A 27,862-nucleotide genomic window follows, 5' to 3' on the forward strand; every position below is an offset into this window, starting at 1 on the left:
ATGCGTGTGATTGTTCTTGTTTTCATGTGGAGATTGTTCAAGAATGTCGCGTTCTTTACTTCTACAGAAGAAAAAAATCTATTTAGGAAAACGATTACCGCCAGCAATTTAAAGTAACTTTTAGAAATTTATAGTGCCACTAGCTGGGAGAAAAGACATTACAGCATCTACCTTTTATTTGAAGAAATGTTATGATCAGTGTGTTAGTACACCGTTTCTGATAAATACATATAATTATATTTAATATGAATCTTCGCAGATTACGTAAGACAGTATAAAAGTAGCTAATTCCTTTTACCATGATTGTTTTTGACCACTAGTTTTATGACATAATTGAAGGCACTATTAAGACTTACATAAAGAACAGTGATATATTATCTCAATAAATTCTACAGACAACAGTGCCCTCACCAGAGTTTCGTTTAAACGTAAAGAAATCGCAACTGGTCACTAATCGATACTTTCTTGACGCTGTCTTATGTCTAATACGTGATTGGAAAATAAAATATAACAAACGATTTCTTGTGTAGGATGTATGCAGTTGACATCTCATTTTTCCTTCTTTCTTTCCTTAGTGTAGTATTTATCGAACGAAAACATTGTATAAATATGGCATGCGTGCAGTCGGTGACACATTTTACAGTTCTATACAAAAATGTACGCTTCTTATAAAGTAGAATAAACATTTTAAACATGCTTTTATGAATGTTGTGTTATCTTTATCATGGGAGATAAGAAGCAAACATTTATAACAACAATATTATCAAATAAAGCAGTATATCTTTTATACAATCTTTCAATTCAAAATTTCGAGTAGTAGTAAAATAAAGAAAACATTTTGTTGTAAGCTAGAGAACATCATTTTGTAAACTAGGAAAACATCGTATGGTAAACTAAGAAATATCGTTTAGTAAACTATGGAACATCATTTAGTAAACTAGGAAAACATCGTATGGTAAACTAAGAAATATCGTTTAGTAAACTATGGAACATCATTTAGTAAACTATGAAAACATCGTATGGTAAACTAAGAAATATCGTTTAGTAAACTATGGAACATCATTTAGTAAACTATGAAAACATTTTATAGTAAACTAAGAAACATCGTTTAGTAAGCTAGAGAAACATCGCATAGTAAACTAAAGAATATTGTATAGTAAACTAAAGAAAATCGTTTAGTAAACTAGGAACACATCAAATAGAGAACTACTAAAACATCATATACTAAACTAGGGAAACATTGTATGGTAAAATAAGAAATATCATTTGGTAAACAAGGAAAACATCGTGTAGTAAACTAGGAAACATCATTCGGTAAACTGGGAAAACATCGTATGGTAATCTATGAAAACATCGTTTAGTAAACTAGAGAAACATTGTGTAGTAAACTAGGAAATATCCAGTAGTAAATCATTTAATACCTTATGCAGTAGCCAAAGAGGAGACATATTGTGAATTAAACAAATTAAAAAACACTTTGTAGTAAACCAGAGAAACCTCTGTGTAACAAACCATAAAAGTATTGTGTGTTTTCTTATAGCAAAGCAACATCTCGATAGCTGTTGGTTGTACCGAGTGGAATCGAACCCCTAATTTTAGCGTTGTAAACCCTTAGACTTACCACTGTCTCAGCGGGAGACGAAAGAACTGTGTAGTAAACTAAAAGAATACATCGTGTAGTAAAGTGAATATTAATTAGGCAGCCATACCTTTGGCAATACCAGATTATATTTATTATATCAATAATGGTAATCAGTTTGTTTGTTTTTTTAGAATTCTTTACATCAGGTAGATTTGCTTTATTAATTTCTTCGGGTTTTACAAGCCGTTTTATAAGGCATTTCTCCTGTACATCCCCCAGTGGCACAACAGTATGTCTGCGGACTCTCACCGCTAAAAACTGGGTTTCGATACCCATGGTGGGCAGAACACAGATAACCCATTGTGTAGCTTCGTGCTTAATACCAAACAAACAATTCTAATATGCAAAAAGAAAACAATTCATTGAGAAACTTCCAATTGGAGAACTGATTGATACAATATAATATGTCCAGTCAGTTGATTGGGAGAATTGATTTTTCTTTTCCTCGAAGACATTAGTTACGTTTCACAAATACACACAGCACAAATGATATAAAACACAAGTTCTCGATAAAACTGAGACTTGTTTATTTAAGAAAAAATGAGATAATAATGTACACGAGACTAAATAAACCATTATTCTTTTAAATTAACGAATTTGTGTGGAAAAACAAATTGCTCATTAAATGGTCCAACAGTTAGGAAGAGTAAGTATTCATATGTACCGAGGATGACTCCCATTTTTGTTTAAATCATTCAAACAGTATCTGTATTTTATCTAGGGACATTCTCTTTCCAAAAAAAAACAAATATCTCCACAAAATGTTTACTTAATGCATTCAAACTGTATTCTATCAAAAACACCCTATCTTCTGAAGGATCATCTCTCTAGAAAAAAATACTTAATTCATTCTAAGAATATTCTATCTAGGATATCTTTTCTTTTGAAAAATGTCTCTCCACAGAATGCTTACTAAATATATTCAGACTGTATTCTATCTCCTGAAGAAGCGTCTATCTATAAATTTCCCAAGCCAAGTTTACCCTGGTTGGGTAGTAATAACATTGCAGAAACTAGAATTCTCCTGAATAATCACGTGTTCTGAAAGCTTATTTCAGCTGTTGCCACATATTACGACAGCTCAACTGTGAAAACACATTTATGTAAATAATCGAGATTAATGGCGATCTGTCTGGATGCATTCACGATACATTTATTAAAGATGAGTTTCAACATTTTCTAATGTTTACAACATACTTAAAAGATTAATGAAAAATAAACTCATTACTTGGTCCCAAAACGAGTGTTAAACAACGTGAACATGTTAAGCTTTTTTTTTATTTCTATGACTTATTTCTCATGTCATATTCCTGCAGCTCCTGTTGAATTAAAAGTATTATGTTTTCCTATATGGGTGTTCTCTAACGTAAATATTTTATATTCAACAGTTTTGTAGAAAGTTACATTTTGAGGTGGAAAATCAGTATATAGAATACCATAAAAACAGACTTATTTCTTTTAAAAAATTGTACATACTTTGTATGAAAATGCCCGGCATGGCCAGGTGGGTCTATTAATCTGAGGGTCGCGGGTTCGCATCCCGGTCGCATCAAACATGCTCGCCCTTTCAGCCGTGGGGGCGTTATAATGTGACGGTCAATCCCACTGTTCGTTGGTAAAAGAGTAGCCCAAGAGTTGGCGGTGGATGGTGATGCTTTCCCTCTAGTCTTAAACTGCTAAATTAGGGACGGCTAGCGCAGATAGCCCTCGAGTAGCTTTGCGCGAAATTCAAACACAACAACAACTTTGTATTAAAAAACAACTTTTATGAGCATTATTGTCTTTACGGTTTAGTTTTATCTTTACACATCGTACATGTTCTTATTTAATACGAATCCGATAAGTCAGGATTACAGACCGTACTCGACTATCATTAATTTCCGGTTTCTCTTAACTTACATGTTTCTTTCATGCCACTTAATATGTATATGTACATATGTATTGGACACATTTCGTAACTAGCAGCATGGAAACGACAATAGCTTGTAGGGAGGTACTGATATCCCTTTCACTTGAAGAAACTTTAAGTTCAAATGTATATAGTATATAATGTAGTAAGTCCATTGAAGATTGATGAAGTTTCCGTTGCACGCGATATGGGCACGTCACAAACTCCGAGATCTGTTCGCCTTCTTTTGTAAGGTTAATGCAAATAAAAACCTATTCCATTTGCTGCTTGTAGTGTTTACTTAACTTAATCCTTAACAATGACACATTTTACCGTCAAAGGTTGTCAATGCACTTTAATATCGAGCAGAATAAAATAAAACCAGAGGCCAAAACACTGTTTTTGTTGTTGTTGTTTTTTTCTGGTATAAATTTTAACTTTATTTAAACGATTCATTTTTCTATTCAGAGGGCCCGGCATGGCCAGGTGGGTTAAGGCGTGCGACTCGTAATCTGAGGGTCGCGGGTTCGCATCCCCGCCACACCAAACATGCTCGCCTTTTCGGCCGTGGGGGCGTTATAATGTGAAGGTCAATCCCACTATTTGTTGGTAAAAGAGTAGCCCAAGAGTTGGCGGTGGGTGGTGATGACTAGCTGCCTTCCCTCTAGTCTTACACTGCTAAATTAGGGACGGCTAGAGCAGATAGCCCTGGTGTAGGTTTGCGCGGTTTTCAAAAAAAAAAAAAAAACAATCTATTCAGATAAAACTGGGTTTATACTTTCTGCGCCAAATACAACGTTAAAAGATACAGTTACGGATTAAACAGTTCATAGCATGCTTGGACCATGAATCCGAGAATTCCGCGTTTCTGCCAAAAATAACCTCTGGACTATGGAATCGTGGGTGCGTTTTAAAAATAACGGTAAAATAAAAGTAGCCTTAACTTTTTCGATAACTAGCTGTCTTATTTTTAGTATCTAAGGAGTTTATATCTTTTGTGAGATTTGCACAGAATTCAGAAAAACAAATAGATCAACCAGTAGTATAACTTTTGTACATTTTAAAGTATTTCATCTAATTGCCGTTGTTTGAATCATTCAGTTGAACTAAAGTAGGCAGTAAAAAATAAAAAGTTATCCTAACAAGTAATGTCAAACTATTTGCATACATTATGTACCTTGAAAGCCTATTTTCTTCCTACTTTAGTTAATGAAACTGGTATTACTAACAGGTTTGAAGATCTTACCAAAACACAATGCTTGTCACATTAGAGAGATGTGTTTGTTAGAAGCTGATGATAAATTATGTCTTCATTCAAACTGTTTATCTTCTTTTTTCATTGATTTAGAAAAACTAGCATCTTAGTGACTACAGTTTAAATACAACGTCAATGTTGTTTTCTTTGTTTATTTGTTTTTCTTCACTCCAGCTGTAAAGACTGAGAGATAAAACCACTAGGTTATTTCATAGCATTTTACAAAACAGTCAATAAACTTGACAGCCGGAAACTCTGTTACTGTTATTCTCTCTCTGTCGAGATTTAACGAAATCGCCTACGATATAAGATGATTACATAAAAGAACGAACAAAGTGCAACGCTACATATATATTAGTCTAATTTTAAATCATTAAAGTAACATGAATAATAAATAAGTTACGGGAAAATCATTGCTACGTAAAGTGTTCGAGTTATTAGTAATAAATATTAATGTCAAAAAGATTTAACAAAAGGTTTGTTTTTTTAATCAACGTGGCTTAGATTGCAGCCAAAATTGTTCGTAATAGCTTTAAAGGAGAATTAGGCATTGCTAGAAAACCTAATGAATCTGATTACATTATTAACAGCCTTCTAGGTTTAAAGATAGTAACAAAATTTACCACAGGCAACCAAAATCATTTTCACTGCTATGACGTTTTATAAGAAATAACATATAATCACAGAGAGAATATTCACTTTGAAGCCAATGAGAAAAAATAGCATCACATAGAGAACATTAGAAATAACAGAAAGTAGCACAGAGTAGCGGAATTAACATAACATCATATGGAAAGTATTGGAAAAGTAAAATATACTATATTTACGTTGAAGCTAATGATTAAAAACAACGGAAAATCACACAAAGAGTGTTGGAAGTAACGAAAACAGCCGGAAAGTAACATAGAGAATACTCAACGTAACAAAATAGTCATATAGACTATATTTACGTTGAAGCTAATGACGAGAACTAATGTAAAGTCACATACAAAGTACTGACTCTGAACCCACTAATTTTATTTTTGCCTGTCTGTTTGCTAGTTTTGAATTTCGCGCAAAGCTACACGAAAGCTATCTACGCTAGCCGTTCCTAATTTAGCAGTGTAAGGCTAGAGGGAAGGCAGCTAGTCATCACCACCCACCGCCAACTCTTGGACTACTCGTTTACCAACGAGTAGTGGAATTGACCGTCACATTATAACGCCCCACGGCTGAAAGGGCGAGCATGTTTGGTGCGACCGGGATTCGAACCCACGACTCTCAGATTACGAGTCGAACGCCTTAACCCACCTGGCCATGCCAGGTCTTGCCTGTCTGCATATATACAGTAACTAACAAACGCATTTTTCACGTCAAAGCAGTTGAAGCTTTTTTCGTGGTTTTAATATACTTTGTTAGCTAGAAAACGAATATAGTAGTTGTAAAGCTATTTTAAGTTGAATGTGTTTTGAATAACTTTTTCACAATGTTGGAACTTGTACTTTGAAGTTGTTTTGCAACTTAACAAGTACAAATAGACAGGTAGATTTTTCACACTGTATGACACTCAATTATTTCTTATTCCATTGTTTGTATACACCTGCAATGCCTTCGTGTAAATACAATTTTTTTTGCACTCTTTTGAAGGGAAAACAACGACGATGCTTGGACGAAACAGTAGTCCTCGAGACGTGGGACTCATTCCCTGTGCAATCAGCTGGCTGTTCCAGCTGATCAATGACCAGAAAGATAAATCAGGGTCGCGGTTCTCCGTACGTGTGTCGGCTGTGGAAGTAGCAGGAAGAGAACGAACAATAAAAGACTTGCTTGCAGATTTTACTTACGGTTAGTTTGTTTCTGTTCACAATAACAGTTGGCTTCAGCAGTGTTCTGAACAACAAGGTTTCTTGTTTGTGGCATTATATAAGTTGTATTAGAAGAGAAAAATTTTATGTCCTCCTTCCACTCGGAGTTAACGAGATTTAGGTTTCCATCATTACTCTATCTTAAGTATATTAGTAAATTAGAGTCTGTCTATCACAACTGTCAGTCATACAAGTACTTTAGCTTTATAAATATTTACAGTCTTTGGAAGTTTGAAGCGTTACGAAACGTATACACACTTTATTAGTAGATGTATGTATAAGTCCGTTTCGTGTAGGCCTATAGACAAAAAACTTGAAACATTTTACCAAACTCACTGATTATCACTGACTTAGCACAAGAGAGGGATTTTTATTATGAATATATCGATGAAAAGCAATTATGGTGATTTGTTTGGGATTACTGTTCTCCTTTCATTATCCTAGGCATAAAATCTGTAAGTGCTTTCATGAAGAAAAAAATGTCAGTAATTTTTCAAAATATATATTACTGACAAGTTACTAATATTTTTTCTTCATAAAAGCATTTTTGTCCTTTTAAATATAAATTTTAATATGCTATCTAAATAGAGAGCACACAATGTTCTATAAGCGCTACTTTTTTTCATTAGGATTACGGCCGAAAATATCGTTAACAGCGAAGGCACCAGCTTATGAAACAACACATTATAATCTTTTAAGTAGAAATATAAGGAACATACACTCAATTGTCTATTCTGGTTACCAGGTTGATTTTTAACTTCGTTCTATGTACGTAACTTACTCCGAGCGAAAATTATATATATTGCTTACTTCTATACTGTTCAAGATATTTAAATTTCAAACGTAGAACTCCAAGCAAACAGACTACCAGACGCGCACAAGTACACCAATAAAACACTTAAGACAATATTTTGATTTTTACTATTATCTTCGAACAAACAAATGTGATTCTGTTACTCAAGCTAGGAAAATATAAAAAAAATTACACTTTTCCATAAAGTATTGCTCGAATGAAGCTGCTAAGCTGAGAAATTTATCTAGATTATGATTAGGCCTGACAAGTTGACAGCGTTACAAGCCTCGACACAGTTAAGTCTAAAACAATTAGTTTTTACCAAAGTGACAAACCTGATAAATAGTAACGTAATTATACTAAAAATGTGGCTAGTGCTATTTTATAATAACGCTTAGCGGTCTCTAAACTTTAGTACACTTCCATCTTGAACTCGAAATGATTACATTATAATATTTTTTCCTTGTCTTAGCCTCGGAAGAAGGTGGAATATCTCCTGGAATGCTGTTACGAGATGAAACTTCGCTGGGTGATCCACTGTCTCGTCTTTGTGAACTTCAGGTTCCAAACACTGAAAAAGCCGCTTACTTCCTCGATGTAGCTTTAAAAGCTCGACATAAACCAGGTTTGTAAAAAGCTTCAGTAAATGGATAAACAGAATGATAGCACTTTACCTCTTCTCAGTCAGGATCGTACAGCTGTTTTTTTTTCTACGAAGTCCACCGCTAGTACAGCAGTAAGTCTACGGATTTATAACGCTAAAATCAGGGGTTCGATTCCTCTCGGTAAACTTAACAGATAGCCCGAAGTGGGTTTGTTAAATGAAAACACACGCACATACACTCTTCCACGAAACCCGAACTTGCTACTAATAATTTCTTTAAATAAACAATAAATGAAACAGTATTTTTATATCATTACTAAATAAAACCTAAACAACGAATGAAACGGTATTGTTACACGACTACTGAATAAAAACCTGAACAATAAATGAAACGATATTATTACACAATTACTAAATAAAACCTAATCAGTAAATGATACTGTATTGTTATACAACTGTTGAATAAACACCTATACAATAAATGAAACAATATTATTACACAACTGCTGAATGAAAAACCTAAAGAATAAATGAAACGGTATTATCACACAATTACCAAATAAGCCATAAACAATAAATGAAACGATATTGTTATACAATTGCTTGATGGCCTAAGCTCATTTTTTTTTCTAATTAAGAAGTGAAACAATATAACTGAAAATAAAAAATTTCAAAACAGCCATGACTATTTTATTAACAATACAATATCCAAGAAGTCTTCGAACTATGAAAACTAAAGTTTTGCTTAATAGTTCTCCAAAGAATTTATTATGTTGTACTATATAAAATGAGATGTTCGTTTGTGGATTTTTTTAAGTTTTTCATTTTTGTTATAACCACTATACCGTAGAGCCTCTAAAGTCCTAGTACTATACATATACATGTATAACTTAAAATTCAAATTTTGTGCGTGATTCTATAATATTCTAAAACCCGTAACTTAATATTCTTTTATTTATGGTAAATTTTTAGAACGCTCGCTTTTCCTATCACATTTTTGTTTCTGCTGCGCTGTAATTTGTAAATCTCTGGTCAAATGTCTCCACCAAAAGCAAAGTATATTCTCAGGTACCGGTGCAATGTACCTAAGATAATGTCTTTTTGAACTCGGTAAGAGACTGTTAAAAATCTTCATCCATTTCTGTAACATAATATCTTTTTATTGTTAGTAAAACATTGTCGAAACTTCTCCTTAACATAACTTAGTGTCCTTTACATTCTGTATAACCTTTCTGGCCTTAAATCTGCTGCCATCTTCATCCAGTGGCACAGCGGTAAACCTAAAATCTTATAACACCAAGATCCAGGTTTGGTACCCGTGGTAGGCACAGCAAAAAAAGCCCATTGTGTTATTATGCGCTTAACTTTAAACAAACAAACTCTTTAAACTTAATTTATTTACAGCTTACAGTGGATAGTTGGAAATTTTAGCATGTTGAAATACGTACACCGTTTCGACCGCTAGTGTGATTTTTTAACTACAACACGAAACAATTGAATCTCAATATTGTTATGGTAAACGAGGCAGGTGTAAGTGTATGTAAAATAGAGGGTAAAAACATTCCATCTTTAAACAATTCGTGAAGGTCGTGTGTTAAGACGACAACATAACCTAATATAAGGAATTTAGTTATTTAAGTGAAAGATGTAAGTGTGTAGATAGTGTAAATAACACAGAAAAAGGTAAACATATGTCCTTGAGTGTTTATTCGTTTTTGGATCACGTGTTTTAATTAGTAGGGTTTGTTTTTGGTTTTGGAATTTCGCACAAAGCTACTCAAGGGCTATCTGTGCTAGCCGTCCCTAATTTAGCAGTGTAAGACTAGAGGGAAGGCAGCTAGTCATCACCACCCACCGCCAACTCTTGGGCTACTCTTTTACCAACGAATAGTGGGATTGACCGTCACATTATACGCCCCCACGGTTGGGAGGGCGAGCATGTTTAGCGCGACGCGGGCACGAACCCGCGACTCTCGGATTACGAGACGCACGCCTTACGCGCTTGGCCATGCCAGGCCCTTAATTAGTAGGGATTCTGCAATTTTTTCTTTCGTTTACGTTGGGTTCTTGTTTTAACACGGATAGGTTGTTTTCTGAAAATTGGATTGAAGAAGGTGATTTACGTGTGCGTAAGAGGAGCTGAAGCGTTACGTCCAATTTCATCTACATAGAAATTCAAACAATTAACTTTGTATATAGTTCCTGGTTGTGGAGGTTTGTCTTACGTATGTGTGGCTTTCTTAACATTCTGGGGAGAACACACATCCTGTATTGATATTTATGTTATATTTTATTGGTTTATCAGTTGAAGGGGTTGTTCCATGCTTATTATATTAAGTTGTTATTCTGTATTTTTTTTTCAGTGGTATAATCTACTTTGTTATGAAACTGGATTGTTATTTGGTGAACTGTTCTAACGGGGAACTTGTTAGGCCTTCTAAAATATTTGGTTAAGTATGTAATATTTTCATCGATATGATCACTGTACAAAATATGAATTTTAATGCATTAAACCTATTAATGTATCTAGTTTTTAGCGTATTGTGCATCGGAACCCAATTAACGTAGTTTTCACTATGTGTATATTTTCTGTGAACCTTGATACTAAAACTATAGGATGGTCGGGTGATGGTGGCGTTCAGAGAGTTAATTATGTAAATATTTTTGTTTTCTACAGTAAATTTAATATTTTTGTGTGTGTTTTTTGTGACTTTACTTTATCTGATAATAATTCATTTTCCATTGTAAGTATTTCACATAGTAGTTAACTACAGATCTCATTAAGTAATTTCAACCATTTTAATTAGAAGTGATAAAAGGCCTGTGCCCAGTGTAGCAATTATCGTACTGGGAATTATCTGACCCGTGTATTTGTTTTACAGCATCCGGAGAAGACAGACTCAACTCTCTCTTCTGTTATATACTTCATGTTTACCAGTGTCGTAGTGAAAAGAAGAGCAAAGGTGGAGGTGAGACAGTTAACCTAACACTGTATGTTTGTTTATACACACAGATACATTTTAGGTTGTAATAGATAATCACAATTTTAGTGTCCTCTCCATATGAAAGTGAAAAACATCGGTTGTAAAGAGGACAATATTAACAATGAGTTATTTTTGATTAAAAACATGGTAGTACAGAGGTTTTAAGCCTGATATTGCTGACAGAGCTGTCAAACAACCGAAAAACATAGACAAAAATATTAAGTTAAAAACTGCTTGCTGGAAAAAGTAAAAACGAAAGGAAAAGTATATTTTTTTTGCTGTCATTTTTACTTGGTTAACCTGTCAAATAATGAAAGAATGTAGAAAACAAGTAAATATGTTTACGATATATAAATCGATTAATTAATACAACTCAATACAACTAAAGATAAAACTGATTTAATAGAAAAATGTTGTATACGTAAAATATCGTGAGAATGTAAAAAAGTTTATATAGGCCAGACTAGACGAAATTTTGAAGTCAAACTGAATGAACACAAGAGAAATGTTAAAAACAGTAATATTCAATAGAATATTCAATAGAACGCATTAATGAAACTAAAAACATAATGTAATAGGTAAATAAACTGTTATTTTAGCACAACCTGACAACTTTATCAGTAAGAACATACGCGATTAAACTGAGATAATCAAATATTTAAAAAAAAACTAAATATGGAATAAGGAAAATGGACCTGATGAAAACGTTGTCAGCAGATGACGTGAAATTATTTAATATGTAAATTATAGTATGGTGATTTTTGTAATGGTATAAATATATTTATAAATAAATAAATATATTATTTTTGCAAATTATTGCACTCCTGAAAATGACATCAGTAAGTCCCAGGTGGTTCAGGGGCTCGGTTCGTAGTCTGAGGGTCGCAAGTTCAAAGCCCCGTCGTACCAAACATGCTCGCCCTTTCAGCAGTGGGGGCGTTATAATGTACGATCAATCCCACTATTCGTTAGTGAAAGAGTAGCTCAAGAGTTGGCGGTGGGTGGTGATGACTAACTACCTTCCCTTTAGTCTTACACTGATAAATTAGGGACGGTTAGCACAGATAGCGCTCGCGTAACTTTACGCGAATTTTAAAAACAGACAGCGGTAAAATATATCGAGACATGTAGTATGTGTGAGGCTGTTTCCAGTCTATCTGAGTTTTGTCTTTTATCCTGCACAATAAGTTACCTAGTATTTTATTGTGGTTTTCAGACTGGGAAGCATCTTGGTCTCATTTTAGGATTGTGTACAGAAATCGTTTTTTTATTGTGAGTTTTTTAATATTGAACATTACATAAGCTCCAATTAATTTTGATGTAATTAGAAAATATTAAAATCAACTCAAAAAGATGTAAACTCCAGTAAAACAATACAACATTTATGCGTTTCTTATTTTTTACCAATTCTCTTCATCTTTAAAAAGTAACATAAACCTTCCAAATTTCGATCGGTGAGTCCAGAAACTCTCCACTGGCCTTGCCATCTCGCAGATGTGTTTGTTCCATTCGCAACACACATATCGCTTTGTGCACAATATATTTCAATTTTTGCTACATCTATGTTGACTGTAATTGTCTTTATTAAGACATAACGTGTTATTATTGCAGCTTCTCATCCAAATATAGGCTGTAACAACATGTCACCCCTCCACAACCAAGATAAACTGGAAATCAAGTAATATGACAAATATTGACGCTTTTAATTAATACACTGCTTTGATTCTATTTTTTATTATCACTTCGCATCTTTCTTTTTCGTTTTATTACAATTTTTCTAATTGTTCTACCTTAATTTATATATCTAATTTTCGTATTTCTTTCTTTTATTTTTATTCCGTGACTCCGTAACCTCTCTCGCACATGTTTAATGTGTTCAATGTGACATGTAAGATGTTAAGGAAATAATATACTTTCAAGAACTGTCATTATACACTATAACGAATCGAATTGTATCTCGATTAACGAATTTAAATTCCATTTGAAACCTATATTAGTAATTTAATTATGCAGCGAACTGAATCTTAGAAAGTAAGGATCAGTTTTAGTCTGGAACACCATCATCGTGACAGTCGATATTTGTAAAGTCGTCATTGTCACGGAGAACTGATAGCTTTTTGAAGTTCAGTTGTCTGATAAAGTTGATTGCTCAAACCAAATGTCGCTGCAAGAAGGCCTCATTACCGCTGGCTTGTTAGTGTATGTCTTGTTGAACAGTAAAGGATAACAAGGAACGGACGTTCTGGATCATTTAATTATCCTAGGCTCGGAAATCCTCCTGCTGTTTCCTTGATCGTTGGATGTTAAACAATCGCATGCAGAAACTCAATCTTGTTGGGCTTTAAATAAATGTTCTCAAATGAAAACTAAACTCGATTTGCTAGTTAGATTTTTCTTTTTCTGCAGGACCCAAACGATTTGTTTTGTGTTTATCACTGTATCCAAAGTAATTGGAAATTTTCGAAAAATGCATTCACTTCGGGTTTTAAACGAAATGTTTAGCAGTATAAATTAGAGATCCGAGCGTTACGACTATTGTTGTGAATTGGACCCCTAGGTTAAATCATTAGAACTAAAATTGTGAATTTACCGTTGAGTAAAGTTGGGTGAGATTTTATGAGATTTAGCCATTGATATTTAGGTATATCAATATCCGAAAGCACAATGAAAATATATATATATATTCTTCACTTCCTACGCTTATCACAAAGGCCCCCTAGGGGCTCCGCGGCATGTCTGCAAACTTGCAACGCTAAAAACCGGGTTTCGATACCCGTGGTGGGTAGAGCACAGATAGCCCATTGAGTAGTTTTGTGCTTACTTCAAAACAACAATAACTTATCACAAGGTAATCAATAAATATCGTAAGCAGTTTTTGTTCCCAACACAAACTATTGTCACAGATATAAACTTTCGCAGTATTTACGTTTCATGAAGATAACTATAGGTTCTATACCATTACTTGAATGTTTTAATTAATGTTACAAAATTATTTCTCATTAATAACTGAATCAACTTAAACGTTCCTTCTATTAGTGGCCCGGCATGGCCAGACGGGTTAAGGTGTTCGACTCGTAATCTGAGGTTCGCGGGTTAGAATTCCCGTAGCACCAAACATGCTCGCTCTTTCAGCCATGGGGGCGTTATAATGTGACGGTCAATACCACTATTCGTTGGTAAAAGAGTAGCCCGAGAGTTGGCGGTGGGTGGTAATGACTAGCTGCCTTCCCTCTAGTCTTGCACTGCTAAATTAGGGACGTCTAGAGCAGATGGTCCTTGTGTAGCTTTGCGCGAAATTCAAAACAAAAACGAACTCTCTATTAGTTCAGCTGTTTGTTCACTAGGGCACGTTTGATGTTAACGTTTGTAGTCATAATATCTAGGAAGTAGAAATTATGTTTCATAAAAAAGGTAGTAACATATGCTCCACAATATTCTAAAATTTAAGCATCTAACTTAATCTACATTAGGTTAAATAATTATATCCGTATCAGATGCGTTATTCACATAGAAAAATTAGTGTTGGAATTTCATGGATTCAAATAAACTACGCCGTATATACATGGATAGAAACTATGCAATAAGTAAATAAACTTTTTAAAAAGGAAGCAAATGTAGAGATGGCTAATATCAATACTTCAAAGATAATGTAAAAAAGATGTACGGATGGCATCTGCATATTCCCTACATAATAGCACAGGCACATAGTGTAGTAGAATGTTAACAGATTAAAATAACATAAACTAAGTTGTGACTGAATATATATATTGTTATATATTAATTTTTGCCACATCTGCTATCTTTGCATTGTTTTGAAAAATTAACATTAGCCTTTCGTATATTTACTTCCTTTTTTAAGAAAGGTTTCTTTACTTATTTGCTTGTTTTATTTTTTAATGCAGTGTTTTGACAGGCATGGAGAACTGAACGGTTCTCATTGCCTGGATCAAAGCTTCAAAATATGTACTCCATAATAAGTGTGGCTGACTCTGTTCTTGAATAGCATTAAGGGTCAGAAGGATCACCTAAAGAAAATTAAACCAATAGATTTACTGTCATAAATACTACCAGACGTCAAGAACTAGTTAATGTGCCTGAACCACCATTACAGTAGATGTCTAAAGAATGAGAGAACACCTATTTTAATGTAGCTTACCAAATTACAAGATTAGAGATTGTCTATATCCTGTCATAAGACAGGATTGACAAACACAAGTTCTGTTCTAATTAATGATGCAAAAATGTAGCAGTTTCAATAGCTAACAATTCTGCACCATCTCCGACTTAAATTAGTGGTATCTGAGTTTGGACTAGCCATCAACTCAGAGGAGTGCTACAATCAGCTTCTACATATAAGTATGGTATTTGGTTTGGACAGTTGTGGGCTAGGACATAACAAGATGTATGCCACTGATGATGCATGGACATTAGAATGTGTTTCTAAAAGAAATGAGCTGCCTCAACTTTACTCGACCTTGCTGTGTAGTAGACATTTAAAGTGAAACCATAACATCATCTAGTTAATAAAAATTTATTTCTGGCAATCAGTACTAGATGTATATATCATTGGCTTTAACTTGAATTGTCACACACCATATAAAAGTACTTGTTTCTGATATTGGTTCAGGCATTGGCATCTCAGGGATAAACCTACTGTATAAGTTTTCAGTCAGTCTAACTTGTACGTCAAGCTGCAATGGGTCGACATCTAACATTTCCCTGATGCTACTTTGTAACTGTGTATACTTAGCTATTCAGTTACTACCGTGTTTCTCCGAAAATAAGACAGGGCTTATATTAATTTTCACTCCAAAATATGACACTAGGGCTTATTTTCGGGGGATGTCTTATTTTGATATATTAAAAAAATGAAGTTACAAAGTAAAACTATTAAACTAACCATTTAAAATAAACTATTATTAAACTATTAAACTAACTGATTAATACTTAAACAAACTAATTAACTAACTATTAAAGTAATTAATAAATTTATTTTTTTTATTTCTTTCCTCTTCCTGCCACTCTTAACTAGGGCTTATATTAAAACTATCCCCAAAAATCCACTTGGTCTTATTTTATGGGTAGGTCTTATTATCGGAGAAACACGGTAGATGGAATGGGCACGGTAACAGGAGTAGTAGTGGTGCATATCGCTACATTTACAATATGTACCAAAATTTATATGCATGCAATTTTTTAAGTTTATGAGTTCACTGAGTGACTATCCAGATAACCACCAAAACAGCGAATGTCCTATAAAATAACCACTGCACATTCTTCATTGCAATATCAGTGATGTTACCAGCATAGAGATTGAGCAGATTTTGAAATATAGAATAATGCTTTCTTCAGTGAATAATTAATTGTCTTCACTGATTATTGTGAATACTAAAGAAGTAATGCCAAGGCCATACATGGAATGTAGTTCAACAGACACATAGTAACATGCGTTCATGCCTTATATCCAAAGACAGACAAATGTCTAGATGTGCTGTAAGGCATTCAATGGTTCATCGTGCTAGATTTGGATTCTAACTATTGGCAAGTCGAGGTTTTGTGTGTTTTTTCTTATAGCAAAACCACATCGGACTATCTTCTGCGTCCACCGAGGGGAATGGAACCCCTGATTTTAGCATTATAAATCCGAAGAATTACCGTTGTTCCAGAGGGCAACTTAGCAAGTTGAAATATACTTAGAAATTAAATCTAAGATTGCTTTGGTACTGGAGTAAAAGAATGTAAGAATTTATAACATGTCATTATGTCCTGACATAATACACCTGTAAGTTTAGAAAGGAAGAAAGCTTACATTAAAATGGCTGTAATGGGAGAGATGTCTTATCTTAATCTTTCCTTGGTCACATTTTGTCAGGTTACTATTGATAAATGAAAATGATATTTCAATGTATCAAGAGCTCGGACGATAAAATGAAAGCAGGTTTGTGTGTCTTATTATCCAAAATGTGGAACTTTTTGATCGGCAGGACAGTATTAAGTATTGTATTTTGTTTCATATACAAGCTGCTTGATAACAGCTCTTAATATATAATATCAATACTGCATGATAAAGAAGGGATTTCTTGCGTTTGTAGTATTTGACATACATTACTACGTACCAGATTGGAGTTTCTGTTTAGTGTTAAACGTAAAGCTACACAATGAGCAATCAGTTCTGTAAGCATCAGAGTATCGAAATCCGATTTTGGGCGTTATAAACCATCAAACTGACCGCTGAGTCATTGGGGTGGAGGTGTGTGAGTATGATTGTAAGTTGACTATTTAACTGGACCGCACCCCACTGACACAGCCGATAAACTTTAATAAAAAAAAACAGTTAGGATGGATATTCTGAGAGATTATCTTACCAACCAGTGAAACTATGTATATTCGATAGATGTTTGGATATTGTGCCCCTTGTTGTGTTAGAAGTCAATATACCATGGGTGACAATTATACATTTCGATAGACACAATGAATCATTAATTAAGAATTTTGTAAAAAGCAATATAGTTGTCTTCACAATTCTAAAGCAGAAATTGAGAACTTTATAACACCAGAGTGCGTCACATGCCATCAGAAATTTGTAGAAGTTTCATTTATCCATACTATGTAGAAACATTATAAACACTGTGCCATGTATCTGCTCAGAAAGAAAATAGGTATGACAAGGAAGGCCCTGAAAGAGAGCTTAAGCCCTTCTTTCCGTAGAACTACCCTAATTATATTATGTTTTCTAATAAACACTAATAAAGGTAACCAGATAGCTAGTTACTTTAGGATATTGACGAACAGTAGATAAAAAAAAAAAATTCATGCAATAGGAGTGTTCCACCTAGATCAAGGTACCAACTTCAACAGTCAGTTGTTTACAAAGTTGTGTTGAAAAAAGGTATTTCGTATTATCATTCTCAATCCGAGAGTTTGGCTGTGTAACTAAGCAGTAATCAAATGGATGAACATGCTGTAACAAAGCAGTAATCAAATGGATGAACATGCTGTAACTTAGCAGTAATCAAATGGATGAACATGTTGTGTAACTAAGCAGTAATCAAATGGATGAACATGCTGTGTAATTTAGCAATAATCAAATGGATGCTCTCTAAATCTCCTGATGCTCTGAAGAGGGATGCAATTCTCTGTGAATCAAATATGTGGTTTTCCAGTCAGTACAGGCCTTTTGTGATGTACACATTTTACAGATGTGTCTTAACAGATGAGCATAGCAGGTGTATTTCAAAAGACACGTTATGTAAAAAACATCAGTACTGGAACAAAAGATTACGCCTGATAACTGAATATGGATTTGGTACATTTTTTCCAATACGTAAGTAAATTTTTCCCGTTTGAATTTATCTGTACCTGGTATGTTGACCACTGAATGATATATAATAGAAGTTCCAGTTCTACGTAACTGATGAACCTTTCTAAAATTTGTTGTTCCAGAAATTAGAAGTGAATAAGGAAATTAATTCTAACAGCTATATAGAGCAATATATATGATTTTGAATCATTTAATGAGGAATCATGGGAGAAAATTACAGTAGATGGCAGTTTGACTCCCCAGATAATTGTTCCAGATGCTAATATCAGCCTATTATTCAATAAAGCTGAAATTGACTGCTTGTTCACTGTTTACAATAACTAGTGTATTTGAAAATCGACACTGAAAGAAAGTATCATTTCTTACATTCAAGCTATTGAGTGCTGGCTTCATATATGTTGACCTCAGCATATCAAGTTATAGCTACCCAAATACAGAAGCAGTAGAAATAGTGTAAACAATAAACAACTAAGTTAGCTAAAAGTTTCAAATGTTAAAAGGGAGATTTGACCCTTAATTTCTTAGTTATTAAGTGTTATTTAATAGTGAAAGTTCAATGTGATGTTTTGCAGTAATTGTTCGAAACCCTTTCTGATGAGTTATAGCAACATAACTAGGAGAGTTGAAGTTTTAAGATATGAATATTTACGGTTGGCCTCAGCATACAGATGCTGAAATAACTTTTCAATTCTTCTTCATTCGACACTCAGACTCAACTTTGAGAGTAAATATCAGCTGATATTTATTCAGAGAATCTTTATGAGTAAACTTACGTGTTTGTTAACGCAACATCATGTTGTACCATAGTTCATGACAATATTTATGAGGCTGGCAAGTCTTCCTGAAATACAGTAAAAATGTTATGCCATAGCACAACACAGAATAAGAAATTAGATGGACTGTGCGAATCTTTGTAGCCTATGTCATTTTTCTAGTTATGAAGAAAGTTTTTTTAATATATATTTTATACAGTAAGTTTTTCGATCTGTAGATTCTACCACTAGCATAAAAATCCTACGAGCTTTAAGTGGTTCTGTTACATGCATGACTAAAGTAATTGTGTTGTCCCTAGTGTTTGTACTACATTTGACTAGATGTATTTTGTAAATTGTGTGTTTGGGAGCACTAAATGTGATTTGAATGATGAATTATAGGGGGATGATCATTTCTTCTGATTTCCATCTGCTTTTACATAGTGAGTTTTATAATTCCTAGATGACACTACCATACTACTGTACAGCCACTCTGGCTAGGTGTAAATAGCGTCATGACGAAATTTTATTAACAATCCAAAGGCCTACTACATCATGTTGAGGTGTATGCAAAATCACATAGTTTAAAGCACGAAATGTAATATGAATGGAAAAATATGTTACGAATAGACATTTTTTATTTATGTTCATGATTACTTTTATGACTTTGGCCTGGTTAGCGGAATAAAAAAAATCATATGTAAACCAGTGCAAAAGACTAATTTCCTCTATTCCCATTGTGGTTACAAAGCCGAATGGCAACATCATGCGCTGAAACCAATGTTGGTTAATATGTGATGCTACATTGGACATGTGTGTGTTGGTAGACAGATTTCTTACATTATATATAAATTAGTTCAAATGTATTTCATTCTGCACAAAAGCATTATACACGAACAAGATTTTTCAGAAAAATAAAAAATTTGGTTTTAACGTTGTTGTTGAATTAAGCACAAAGCTACACAATGGGCTATCTGTGCTCTGCCCACGGGTATCGAAAGCCGGTTTCTAGCGTTGTAAGTCCGCAGACATACCGCTGAGCCAATGGGGACCGGTTGAAATGTAAATGGATATTTGGTAAAGCCAACAGTGGTTAGCTTAGATCACATGACGAGAGAGAGAAACATGATAAATATTCTACGTTTATTTAAAATTTCTAAGGAACCTGCTTGTTATATTATTAAGCTGAAATATTTGTAAATGTGAAATTTACCACTGAGATACAGCCAAATTAACAACATTTTCTTTTAAACTGTTAGTCATGGTGTTATAGGCTATGACATTTAACTGAGTTCTCAAAGAATAAAATGTCTTATAGTCTGAAATTTTTCCGAGTTAAGCATCGTCGAAGGATGTGATTAATAGAAACTGTGAATAGTATTAACTTTATTTAAATTTGGTAGTTTAAAACTAATTTTAAAAGTTCAGGTTATCTCAGAAATAGAGTGTGGTAGGTAAAACTACTAGGACTTATCCTTCCACAGTAAGACAAATAATATACATTTAGATATATTCATGAATATTTGTGTACTTTTTCGTGCAAGTGTTATACAGTTAAGTTAAACACCGTTGAGAAAAAAATATAAGTACTAATAAATATGTTTTAATTCTCCTCTAAGACTAAGAATTACAATAGTAGTCACTTACAAGATCTTGTACTCGCTTGGTCAAAACATACTTTTTTATGACCTCTCTTCTGGAATGTGTCATTTTGGTGTGAATGGGTGATATAAAAGTTTGTACAAGTATTTTCGTAGGACATCACACTAAGACTTACATACGACTTGAAAGTTGCGCATACACAGATCGTTCCTCTCTCGTTTTAGTGAAAACCTGTTGCTTTTTTATATCGACAGGTCAAGCGAAAGGTTACTAAAAAGTTGCTGCTGAAGTTGTTCATGTATTATCATAATATGAGTTTAAAATGTCTTTTCTTTTGCTATCTATGTTCGTTTTATTCATCTAAAAATTCGTTTGGTTTTAAATTTCGATAGTTCTCTGCGTTATCCTCCCTAATTTTGAAGTGATAGACAAGCTTTCACCTCAAGTCAACATCGCTACTCATCAACTTGTGAGCGACTTTTCACCAATGAAAAGTGGGATTGACAGTAATATTATAACTACCCCACGTCTGAAAGAGTTCTCATTGTGCGAAAGTCGGACTCGCGCCCTCGACGTTGTGAGTCAACTTCCCTAACCACAAGACCATGTCAGGCCTAATCTAAAAGCAAATACTTTCGAACTTCTTGTATTGCGGATAATGTATAAATGTTGGCTCTATTTTTACCTGTAAACATTACATAGTTTTAATATTTTGACCCTTAATTCAACCAATTATTTAAAAGAAACATACTTGTATTGTTAGTATCTTAACGTAGTTCAATCGTGATTTCCAGAAGAATAAAATATCATTACAATATTTTTATCGTAATTAAAATATCCTTTTATAAACCAGTGTATTACTACAGTGTCTTAACTGTAACTTAACCATGGCTGTTTTAAAACCCTTGTACAATAATGTTTTGAGTACACTTTAATACTGCGTTTTTAATCTTGAATTATCAAAATGTTTTCTATAATATAAATACTATCTTGAAAATATCCAAACTTGTATATGATCAACAGCGACCGTTTTCAACTCATTTGTTTTTATATTACTGTGGTATTTTAACAGTAATTTAATGCCAATGAATTTTAGAAACTATGAATTATAATATCATCGAAAGATGACCGGGGTGTTCTTTGTTCTTTGTTATATGTTACTTTCTTAATGTACTAGTTTTGTCAATTTTAGTTGCAGGAGGCCGGAGTCGTCTCTATTTGTTTGATTTTGGAAGTTATGATAAACACGTCACGTCACGAGAGGGAGCCACGTCCCAGACTTTGACATTATCTGGCTTAGGAAGTGTTCTTCTAGCTCTCTTGAATGGGCAAAAACACGTGCCTTACAGGTGAGATCACTAATTAAGAAAATGATCAAAAAATTTATTACTGGCATAAATCAATATTTCTTTATTCGCAATTATTTCTATTTTCGAAGTAAAAAGCTTATGCGGAGCTTTAGGAAGCGGTAACAATGTCCTGACCACGTTTTCATGACACGTGTATCTGTAACTTATGTATTAAAACTTGCTTCTTTTAATTTAATACATTACATCGTGTGTATACACTATTTGTAGTTAAAGTGGCTCAAGATTCAATCTAATAGGGTTAACTTTTCTGGAGGGACATACCACCAAGACCATCATGGAAATGACAATGAGGCAATGGCCTGAGAACTTCAAGAATGTTTCTTACGGCAATGTTATGACTTGGTGGTAAAATGTCAAACCAGTCTCAGGTGTATATATAAAACTAAAGTGTACGATGTATATATATGTGTGTGTGTGTGTGTGGGTGTGTCTATCTTATTAATTCTTTATTATAAGTTAGCAACAAAGTACTTACGTGAATCACATGATTTATATTTCTCACATCACACGCATGTATGCTGATGATGCTCTATGAAGAATATAACGAATTCAGTCTTTTTACCACAAAACTTACATACACATACACATAGAGAGAGATGGTACAGTTATGATATATCACTACATCGTTATGATCCATGTGACTACGTCTGGTCGTACTCTTTCTGATGACGGAGCATCTTGACAATAGCTCTGCAACGTAGTTTACGTTTCAAAAGATTCCACGACAAAGCTGTCATATGCCAAGCACACAACACCTCCCTGCTTACATAACCACCAAATGTACGAAAACGACAGTTTTCCAGCTCCTGTTTAAACAATCGGATCTCATACAAAGGCAATTTGACTGGTATTTCTGTGTGAGGCAGAGGGTCCAGAGTTTGTCTTGATCTTTGTGCTCATTTTCCTAATCCGTAAGTTGTCATTGACATAGTTACAAGTGATGACCATGAATCCATTCGAAAAACGTTTCAAAACAAGCCGTGTACTACTTTCGAAAAACATTTACACTCAAAGTGGTAAAAAAAATGGTACACAAGGTGTTAGTTATCAAGGTATAAACAAGCGTGTCATTACGTACTACTATTCTACCATGACTAGATAAGGTTCACACATTTGGTTTTCCTTTCCTGGATATGGCATGGAAGCAGTTCGTGCAAACACAACTTGTGTCACTTTCACAAATGGAGATTCTTTTTTATTATGTTGCACAAGTTAGGCTTTTTCTCGGACCTTTGTGTTCCTGTTCTCACCTGTTACCAGACGCTTCACTTTGCTTACAACGGCCGGGGTGCGACTTCTTATATGTCACTTTCTGAATGGTTTTTGTTTCCCAAGTTGATCCATATACCTCAGGTTTTTTTCCAGTATCCTTGTATTTTATTTTTAAATCCTCAATCTAAATATATCTTTATGATCTCAAACTATTGATATTTAGTTTTACACTTCAATTATATAGGTCGTGTAAGGTGCTTTTAGTATACAACTCAAAACTGAATATAATAAGAATACCAATTTTGTTTACTGTTTTGTAGGATATTATACTAGTGAGAAGCACATGGGAATCTCTAAGCAGCATCTATTTCTTGGCTGAAAAGTAACTGTTAATTAACATACATATCCACGTTACTTAAATAATTACGTCAAAGCATTTCATAGCACCTATCATAAACCAAAAACATCAAAATAACTACCCCACATAGCGTGCATCATATACTCTTCAAAGAAAGAAACGCAAAAGGGATATTTTTTATTTTAAAGATAAATATATGTAATAACGTTACAAGCTCAGAGTATGTGATGTTACACGTGTTAAGGCACTGATTGTCAGACCAAAATGACAATAAAAATTGTGCACTTTGAAAACGGAGGAAAACATCGGATTTTTCGCCAAAACGCATTTGTGTCCAATAAATTTGTTTGAGAGATCTGCATGTTCTGCAAGTGCAACATGTGCAAAATCCCTATAAACGTGACGGGTTCTCGGTTTCCATAGCTCAGTGTTAAGCCACCGACACGCAATACAGTTACGCCAAGACTGACTGAAGCACAACGCAACAACGCCATTGGTCGCTTGGAAGCAGGCGAATCTCAATCAGATGTTGCCAGAGCTGTGAATGTCCACCCGAGCACCATCACAAGGCTATGGAATCGTCACCAACAACATGGATCAACTCGTGACCGTCCACGATCAGGCAGACCTCGTGTGACCACGCCCGCACAAGATCGCTACATCCGGTTACGTCACCTTCGGGATAGGACCACCACTACGACGTCTACTGCCTCAACCATACCAGGGCTGCGTAGGATTTCCGATCAGACCGTACGCAACCATCTACGAGATTCTTAGGCCCCATGTGCAACCCATCATGGTGAACGTCAACGACGTTTTTCAACATGACAACGCCCGTCCTCACACAGCCCGACTCACCACTGTCTTCTTGAGACACTACAATATCAACGTTCTTCCCTGGCCCTCCAGATCACCAGATTTAAACCCCATCGAACATCTTTGAGACGAGTTGGACTGACGTCTGCGACGGCGACAACCTCAACCGCGGACTCTACCTCAGCTTGCGGCAGCTTTGAAGGCTGAGTGGACAGCCATTCCACAGGATTTGATTTGTCATCTCATCGCTTCCATGGGCAGGAGATGCCAAGCAGTTATTGATGCTCACGGGGGGCATACTCGTTATTGACGTTGAGTGACGTTAAACTTCAACTAGTGAGCGTGGACTTCGCCTTTGCAGACTTTGAATGTTCAGCAGTGAATGTGCAAAGTTTCACACATGTCATACAGAACTACCCGGAATAAACGTGTTAATAATTTGTCTCAAATTTTGCCTTTTGCGTTTCTTTTTTTTTGAAGAGTATATATCAAATAAATAAACTAACCATTTTATATCATTTATCATAAAGTGAAAACAACATATTCATAGTATGTATTACAGATGAGAAACAACAAAATAACCACTTCACACAGCATGAATCATAAATCGAAAATAATAAAATGACTACTTTACATATCATACATCATATACACCAAAAACAAACTATTACACAGAATGCATAAAAAGCTGTAAACAACGATTTAAGATTTTATATCATGTATCATTAACCGAAAACCATAAATAGTTGTTCTATAATACATATCACTAAGCGAAAACAAAAACCCTGTTAACACGCACTACAAATCGAAAATAAAACTGTCTTATAATATGCCCAAGTAAAAAAAAAAAATCAAATTGCACAAATTGAATATAACATAATATCAATAATTCTAAAAACAATGTGTGGATCAATACAAAAAAATCATCACTTAGGTAACCAAATCTTTCAATGAATAGCTTTTATTTAAATTCCTGTCAATTTCGTGAATTCAGTTTCGAATAAAAGCATTTAAAATAAATATTAATATTCAGTCTTACTTTAGTTAATAACCATAAGTTTTTAAACTGGACTCAATATTTATTTACTACTTAAGTAGGGATTTTTGTATGGGTTCATTCATTCCTTATTTTTGTACTTTGGGCGTTGCAATCCATACATCATACTTAAGTTTTGCAAAAACTGTATTACTTGTTTCCCCTCATTTTTAAACAAATTTATTGAAGTAGGTTGATAATTAAACATTTATTTTGTTTCTATAATTCTATGGTAATATATGATGTTAATATCACAGCAATTTGTCTAGTTTTGGATCAAATTGTGGGCCGTTTAAGAAGATAATATAAGTACCGATATGAAGGAAATGCCCAACTCAGTGCATGTACATAATATGGTCTTAACCACATTCTAAGGTTATGTGATTAACGAATTGAGCATCAAACAAAACCCAGGGCATGAAGTATGATAATATAGATACGCACACAAACCTCAAACATGGCCGCCGCTGAATAAAAAATTGTGGCAGGTATTCCGATTTAACACTTTGCATCTCAAGAAGAGATGCAAAGCAATCGAGGGCGCTCAGAAGAGACCTTCCTTTCTCCCTACTCGTGCTGTTAAATTTAACTGGGCTAGTGATTAATGGCTAAGCTGACAATATTTAAAGTTAACGAGATTATGCTGTAATCTGGAGGCAAAAGTCCGTTGGTGGTCCGCGAGAGGCTAGATACTGACCCTATAAAAAACACAAGATGATAGGGATCTGTAGATCCACAAACCTCAGAATTTGCTGTGAGAGAAAACAGGAGTGCCCCGAGAAAACCCACTTTGACGCTCAGGTCATGACGAGCATGCAGCGATGAATTCCCACGTCTAAACATTTCACCTACTAGTCAAGGAATGAAACTTCAAAAATAAGAGTAGACGGCTATATAATGTATTGTTTTGATAAATAAGAAAATGGTGTTTTCAAACTAAGACATACATAACATATACAAAGATATGTAAGTTGCATAAATACTTTTTTCTTGATACCGTGAATATTAATATATATTATGCTTTGCTTTTTTATTTTTATTAAGATTGCTTTAACAGATATGTTTATGAAATGAAAAGTCCAAATGGTCGTCATATAAGAATAAATTGTACCGCCATCTAGCGATAAGAAATGAACTGTTATTTATCAAACATGAATATAATATATTTTTATAATTTGAACTCACTGCCAAGTAATAGTTTCCCTTTTATTATTACCCAACAAAAATACGAGTAGCAGAAGAACAGAATATTGTTACTGTTATACAAGCTGTGAAACACTCGATAATGACAGTTAGGTACTCAAATAAGACAACAGCTCACTTTGCTAGTTACTTAAATAATGGGTTAAATTCAAAGGCCAATTTTTATTGCCCATCCCTACACACTGTGTTTGGCGCTAGCTTATAACCAAGTGCTCTTAAAATACTGTTCTGCTGTACTAAAGCTATTGTAAGGACTTCACTTATTATTTGACTAGCGTGTGAAGAAAAAAATTATGCTTCGTTTGTTTTGAATTTTTGCGCAAAGCTACACAAGGGCTATGTGCACTAGCCCTCTCTGATTTAGCAGTGTAAAACTAGAGGAAAGGCGCGTAGTCACAACCCACGACCACCTCTTGAGCTACTCCTTTAGCAACGAAAAGTGGGAATGACCGTCACGTTATAACGCCTCCATGGCTGAAAGGGCGAGCATGTTTTGTGTGACGAGAATTCAAAACCGCGACCCTCAGTCGAGCACCCTAACCACCTGGTCCTTTGGCTCTTTAACTAATTCAACATTCCTCATTTCAGTAACACTTGTCAATGATACTGCGAGTCTCACAAGTTGTGAAATACTCGATAATAGCAATGAAGAGCTAAAATGAGGCTATAACTCAAGTTTAGCAGTTACAGTTTTGGCCAGAATGTTTGCATATTTTGTAACAAATGAAATCATTGTTACTAAGATGGAATACAAATACACTTAGCTCTGTTAAATTGAAAAATCTATGTTATATTAATCATTTACATGTGTAGTCTGTAGAATAAAACAGGTTCTTTGGACATCATAAACGATTTTTTAAAACTGCAAACGATTTTATCCGACACCTGCAGGAAAATATATAATTCAACATTTCTCATATCACAACAATAAGTATTAGAAAAAAATGCATAAATCCCTATTAGAACTTTCGAAAAAATCACATTATAAAGTAAAAATTCAGTCCAAACAACACCTTAAAAGCTTTACTATTAACCTTTAACGCTGTACACACACACACAAATATACAGAAAAAGCACGCACGTTATACTCACAAAGAAACGAAAATCCACTCAAAATGACCCGTTGGTAATTCTTATTCTTAATTTGACAGCCTACAACATAAACATCTTGGTATATTGCGT

The 27,862-nt window shown here is 34.3% G+C and overlaps 1 protein-coding gene across 1 annotated transcript in view; it reads left to right on the forward strand.

The window, feature by feature from the left end:
* LOC143252790 (uncharacterized) overlaps positions 1 to 27,862 on the forward strand; it is a 57,148-nt gene that overhangs the window by 17,037 nt on the left and 12,249 nt on the right. Inside the window, exons 4-7 of the mRNA XM_076505496.1 lie at positions 6,412 to 6,609; positions 7,895 to 8,047; positions 10,909 to 10,995; positions 21,878 to 22,034. Of these exons, the coding sequence (XP_076361611.1) occupies positions 6,412 to 6,609; positions 7,895 to 8,047; positions 10,909 to 10,995; positions 21,878 to 22,034 (595 nt within the window). The remainder of the gene's footprint in view (positions 1 to 6,411; positions 6,610 to 7,894; positions 8,048 to 10,908; positions 10,996 to 21,877; positions 22,035 to 27,862) is intronic.

This window comes from Tachypleus tridentatus, chromosome 1, assembly GCF_004210375.1.
Source record: "Tachypleus tridentatus isolate NWPU-2018 chromosome 1, ASM421037v1, whole genome shotgun sequence".
NCBI classification, from domain to species: Eukaryota; Metazoa; Arthropoda; class Merostomata; order Xiphosura; family Limulidae; genus Tachypleus; species Tachypleus tridentatus.